At 36.6% G+C, this 6590-nt stretch overlaps 1 protein-coding gene across 2 annotated transcripts in view; it reads left to right on the top strand.

The window, feature by feature from the left end:
- Window positions 1-256: 256 nt before the first annotated feature.
- The window catches only part of LOC112500748 (protein APEM9), an 8769-nt gene continuing 2435 nt past the window's right edge, over window positions 257-6590 (top strand). The window contains exons 1-4 of one of the 2 annotated variants that reach the window (XM_025104319.1): window positions 257-427; window positions 2172-2339; window positions 3910-3987; window positions 5326-5605. In XM_025104319.1, the coding sequence (XP_024960087.1) occupies window positions 315-427; window positions 2172-2339; window positions 3910-3987; window positions 5326-5605 (639 nt within the window). In that variant the 5' untranslated portion in view covers window positions 257-314. The remainder of the gene's footprint in view (window positions 428-2171; window positions 2340-3909; window positions 3988-5325; window positions 5606-6590) is intronic. The other variant, XM_025104320.1, reaches the window with a different exon arrangement.

Here is a 6590-nt window from a genome sequence, read left to right as displayed (position 1 = left end):
TATATTTTATTCAAAAATAAAAACATTATCATTTTCTTAAAGCCAAATAAAATTATATTTATACCGACATGAATTAAAAATAAAACGATATATTAAAATATAAATATTTTTCGATGTATTAGACGAATAACTTTCTAGCCATATAATATATATACAATAAATACGTTTTGAAAGTCAAAAGAAGGGAAAAATAGTTGCATATTTTACTCTTGTTTTTAATTATAAAAGTGAACTTACGGCTACACCATTTACCGTTTTGCATTTCAATACGCATTGCGGTGGGGGAAGGGTTGCTCTGCGCTGATACGAGACCGATGGCGGTGGAATTAGGGAGACAGACCGAGACAGCTCAGTCAGGTAGACAAACGGAGACGGTAACGCCGGTCGGAAGTCGGTCAATTTGGGGCGAAGTTGAGCTAGCGGAAAGGTGAACATTCGATATCATTTTATTTTTATCTTACTGATTTCATATGTGTTTACGTGATAAGATTAAATTGCACACAATCGTTGGCAATTCTTGCAACGTATATTGAAGTTAACCCCAAGGGATTGGCCATAAAGCTGCTGGTAATTCCTTGGGCCATGGCTACTGGCCGGAAAGCCTATGCTAATTTGGCCATATGAGATGTGGATTAGTTGCATAAATATGTCGTATAGTACCATGGTTATTCTAAGAAAAACAATATGTTGAAGTTTTTTATATGAAGTGCCTGAATCAAAGAGAGTTGGCCGTAGTATTACTGCCTTAAAAAAGTAAAGGGAATACGTTTGAAGTTTGGGTAAAAACTGGATTTGGATTCTTTGAAATCTGTGGGAAAAAAACTGTTGTTATATTTTTGTTGTAGGAGACCTTAGTGAATGCTATGAAGAGAATAAGCCTTCCATTACACATCCTCATAAGACCGAAGATGGAATGAGATGACAATGCAAGAATAACACCTTTTGATTTATAGAGCATTGAAATATATTCCCAATCGAGATGCTCTACCAGCTCTGCTATGTGCTATAGGTTGTTTTGCAGAGTGGTGTTATGTTAGTAGTAAAATCCATGGTAAACTTGTGGAAGTAATTGTTAGACCTTAAGGTCAAGTTCTATCTTTTTTACTCGGAGTGCAAGGAGTACATTCATTGTCAAATCTAACAGAGGAGTAAGAGAAATAACATGATCAGTATTCTTTTGAGGGCACTGTGGATTATAAAGTAACTGGAGATTATATTTGTATTCCTCAATTTACCCAGACAAGAGTAGTTGCCTAAGTTTGGTTAAAATAAGACATAATTGTTGAATCAAGTCTCCATTCGTATTGGCCATGTATCATTTTCAATTGTAGGTCTTGTTTATATGATGTGAGGAGCAACAATGTGATTATAGGTCTCATTTAGGAGAAATTAAAAAAAGGGCTTGCATATGGAGAACGGAGAAAGGATGAAACCTATCCAAACAAATGGCAGTAGTTAGTATTTTTGACATCTTTGTGGAATTCCAATTTGCATAAACTTTTTAGATCCCTTTCTTGTATCATGTGATTGTGCATCTTTAAGCTCATCTAGTCATTTGGGGGTTCAGTTACTTGTGCTAGGGCTGTAGGGTCCTAAGCCTTTTCATCAGATAGCTCAACTCAATCTTGACAGTTTATGCGGAGATAGCAAGATCGTGCCATCAAAGTTATTATGGTATTAACCACCATAATAATGTGACCTCTAGGTTTGACCTGGAGCAGTTGTTAATTTTATCATTGCCATTGGTATTCTATGAGATGATCTTATGTTTATTTAGTAACCTTGTAGTCTTTAGACTTATTCACACAATATTGTTGTGATGCTGCTCGGTAGTGCAAAGGCTATGGCTCTTCCTCTAACCATTGGGGTTTTATCTTTCTCTTTTGTTTTGTTTATTCCATTGGATCTATACATGTGACATGTCACGGTTCAAGTAAACAGGAAAGGCAGTGTTGTCCCACCTTCTTTATCTTTCAGTACATACCTAGTTTCATGTACTTGACAATCAGGATAGGGTAGAGAGGAAGCTTACTACGCCCAGAATTGGACAACCAATTATTTTGGTTGTATATATCTTTTGAGTTTCTACTTCTAATATTTGTAAGATTTTGTCCATATACCATTTTATGATGCAAAAACTCTAATATATACTTCATCACCTTGACATGCAGCTACCTGGTTTGCTCTATGTTTGAAGAGGCAGCAGCATCAGCTTCTTCTGTTCTTAAACGATTATGTGACAAAGAATACACTGACGGGGTTGTAGAAAATATCGAGCTGAATGACATGCTTGAGTCAGCTGGTATGGTGTTTGTGCAGTCCTTGCAGGAACTTGGAAGGTACTCATTTTTCATAGTTGCACCTTTTTACTAGCTGAATGACGGGATTATTCCTCTTGCTGGTTCTTTCTCTTGGGTAAAAGGTTACTCCTTTTTGGTTGGGAGGTTGTTGGTTCAAGTAAATGGAAGCAGCCTTTTTGCAAAATGCAAGGGAAGACTCTGTACAAAAACTTCCTTCCCAAACAGTCTCAAAGTGAAGGAGGCTTGGTACTGGTGTCTCCCTTTCATTCTTTCTCTTCCATGAGTAAATGCCGATTGACAATTACTTGCCTTTTTCTTTCTCTAGCTATCAGGCTGCACACAAGTTGAGTATGTAACATGTGACTAGAATTGTTAGAAGGCTGTCATATTTGGATCAAATGTTTGTATTAAGCTATCAAAGAGGTGGATCTGATGCTTTGAACAACAAAGATGAAATCAAACTTAAATAGGAAGCTGGACTATTTCGTAAAACATTAATACAGGTTAACCCTTGTAACTAATCTTATGATATAAGTCTTGAAGCCATGCATCATTACTAGAGAATGAGGTGCAAGATTAACCTTTTTACACAGTGAGTTGTTGCCATGATTTTTTCTTACTGCTTCTTTTTCTCCTATCCACACTCCCTCACAAATGTTTTTCTAACATATTTAAGATTTGAAGTGATCCTTTCTCTTGTGGGCAATATATTAAGTACATCCAAGTTTGGTCTATTAACTAGATGGGATGCTAATTCTGGAACTTCAACTGTGTCAGTCCTCAAAAATTTGTAAGCAAGTATAATGGTTAGGATAATTTGTTTAACCAATCAATTGGTAATTGTGAATACACACAATTTGAACAAAGTATGAGTGGTTAACTATTTGTTTTCTCCATATAATTTGTTGTATTTACAGCTTTATACCAGAGCAAGAACTTCAGTTGTATCACTTGCCAGTTACCATGTCCTTATTTCTTAAAACTTTTTCTTGAGTTTTTGGTATGATGGTAGGCTACTTAAAGATTTTGTGGCAATTTATTTAAATCCCACACCCCTTTAGCATTGCTTGCATAGTGATGTAGTTATTGTAAAAGAGGTTATTCACCGCATAAAGTATGCCCTTCATCTTCATGGCACATTGCAATTAAATGTATGACCTATTCTTTCTTCAAAAATATTTTCGGTAAGGGTTACTTAACCAGAGGATTCTTTCAGTTGATGAACCTAGTCAATTAGAGATTTCACTTGAACCATTTTCATGATTACTTTTTGGACATCGTGTCGCCTGTATTTATGACATTTGCTTGATCTGCTTGACTTGGTTCAGTGCGAATGACGTGCACGTGTGTCCACATTTGTCAAAACTCTCTGAACAACTTTGTCGGTGTTGGTGATTGCGCCTTCACAGGCATTGGACATTTGGATTGTCCAGGCTAATACAACAGATAGTCAAACTGTTAACAAAGAACTAATGTAGGATGCCTGTTGTGGTTTAATCGTATTGACCATGGATGAGATCGACTTGTAATCTCTAGTCTTTAATCTCAAATGTCAAGTACTAAAACATCAAGTACTATATCTGTTTAACAATTGGTTTTTGCTTTTCAGGACATTGGAAATAATAAATGAGTTGATGCAGCTGTATAATTCACTCACTGCCATTCCGGTTCATGTTTTCCTTGCTGGGTATCGCTCATTCTTTGTATAGTATTCATATAAAGGAATGGTATCCACTACAGATGTCTGTCATCATAAACATCACAAAGGACATTGGGAGTTGGACGGTACAAACATCTCATTGTTCTTGTGGTTATAAAGTACAATTACCCAATATACTTGTGATGTTGATGATGCTAATTTGTGACGTTCTGCTTGTTGCCATCATTTAGAGTTTCTCTCTATCATACAAAGCATCGTTTGAATTCATAAATGTTCCCTTTATCCTATAAAATTGTAAAAAATTAACTCAGATGGAATTTATTCCCTAAGGGAGTCCAGTTTATTTTTCTCCTTTCTTTGTATTTTCAAAAATGGAAAATAGGGGGTCAAGGTTCCAAGCGACTTGCATAGGCCCTAAAAAGCTATTATCAACTTTGGCTTTCGTCTTGGTTGGTGGATTGTTCTACATTTTCCAACAGGCAACAACTTACATCTAGTATAAATTTTCTATTTTGCAAATGTTTTTGTACATAAACAATTATGTATTTCCAACAATAATTTATGTATTTAACTATATAAAACCAAACCAAGTGAAATGAGTCGAGTAAATCCCACACAGAGTAGGGTATGGGGAGGGTAAGATGTATGCAACCCTTTCACCTACCTCAAGGAGCTGAGAAGCTGTTTTCATGAATAATCCTGGCTTGCAAAAAGTTTTGGGAAGTCTTCATATATATATATATATGTGTGTGTGTGTGTGTGTGTGTGCGCGTATGTGTGTGTGCGCGCGTATGTGTGTGAAATTGAATCTTAGATCAAGGGTGAAAGTGTTTTTTAATTTTTCAAGGGCCCAAACTATAAATTTTCAATGGCCCAGATTTTCAGTCATTATGCTGAAGAGGGGGGGGGGTCAAGGGTCTTCTTGGCCTCTGCACCGTTCCTTTCTTAACCATGTCTGTCTATGGACAAGATGTACTTGTGGATCTAGAACATATAAACAAGCTGAAACTTTGTTTAACGAACATAATGAAGAAACATACAGATATTGCTGATATGTTAGTCTGCCCTCTATAATAATGTACAAGAAGGGCCCTTGGGCTGAGAATAAAGAAATAAACTGAAATTCTGTTTTATGCAACATAAAAATATGATTACCAAGGCATAGTAAAATAAAATCTTGTTCTTTTTGCTTGATTTAAGCTCTCTCAATATTTTATATGATATGTTCCACAAGACTGACTAGGAAAAAATAAAAAGGGTTTGTGAATGATCAAGTATCGCAAGGTATTTTTGTAAGTCATCAGTTACTAGTGTAATTTGTTGCCACCGAGTTTTATTTTTATTAAAACTACATATTCTTTTCAGGGTGTGCTTTCAGATGCAAGAAGACCCTCATGGTGCTCAAAAAATACTTGAGGAGTTTTTGAGCAAGTGGAGATTTGTGGACGAACGATTTTATGTTCTCGCAAGTCTAGAGACAAATTTGTCTTACATGGAGGGATATGACAATAGATTTGTTCTTGGAGTTGATACATACCTTCAAGTTGTTGAGGCATATGTAGCTCTTCTCACAGGGATTTTGAGAGGCACAGATCTTGCCATCTCTTGGGTTGAGAAAGCTGCATTACCCGAGCATACACGACAGGTATGGTAGTAGCCATCTTACTGGATTTCAGGCGTTACATCATATTTGGGAATCTTGGCGGATTACATGATCTTTCACCGGTTACGCTTTTCAAATTAATTTTGTTGATAATAGCTTTTCATTGAACATTTTTGGTTTGCAAAATCTTAGCAATGCTCTATGCAGTTCTTGCAATTCTCATTCAGGTTCTACTAGGGCACCTGATGTGCTAGTGAGAAAATGAGTTGCTTATAGGAACAAAGATATAATGATTTAAGGGAGTATCTTAATGAGACACATCATATATGGTATAGGATCAACCTACAAAGTAAACCGAGGGGCAAGCCTGTAGGTATCTAAGTGCAGAAGTATGTTATGTTTTATGGAGCTATATTTTCATCATGATGGGGAACACATGTTGCAAGCATAGGATTTTAGGTCGAGCGAATTCTCAGCCTAGTAACTTTTTCTTTAATGATATATTCATGCTGAAATCTTCAGGAAGTTCAATCCAACCACAGACCATGTTTAAGCCATCATCATTTACTTCTGTCCCCAACCCCTGCAAATGTTTGAAGCCTTGGTGCATGAGGGTCACCCTTCTATTTTCATCACCACCACCATCATGGTCGTCATCATCATCATCATGGTCGTCATCGTCATCGTCATCATCATCGTCGTCGTCGTCAGTATGATTGTATTTAATTCATAGAATGGTAGTGTACCAGGGCCCTGTAGATGATCTCATATTCTATTGTCAAGTGCTTCATTGATCATTGGAACCTTTATGTCACTAGGACTGATTATTGTCAACATCATGAAGCTCGTAAAATGGAAAACACAGGATAGTCAGAGCATATTATCTTTCAATGGAAGCTAATCCTTATTGGTTTTGTCTGATCATGCATGTTTATTGATACGTTCCTTATGGGGGGTTGTATTGGTACTCCTTGTCCCACATCGCACCTTGGCAGAGGAGATGCTGGGTTCATATAGTACTCCTTGG

Source organism: Cynara cardunculus (genome assembly GCF_001531365.2).
Source record: "Cynara cardunculus var. scolymus isolate 2C chromosome LG 17, CcrdV1, whole genome shotgun sequence".
Lineage (NCBI taxonomy): Eukaryota > Viridiplantae > Streptophyta > Magnoliopsida > Asterales > Asteraceae > Cynara > Cynara cardunculus.
Note: the sequence above shows the minus strand (reverse complement) of the source record. Positions and strands in the feature narration are given on the sequence as shown.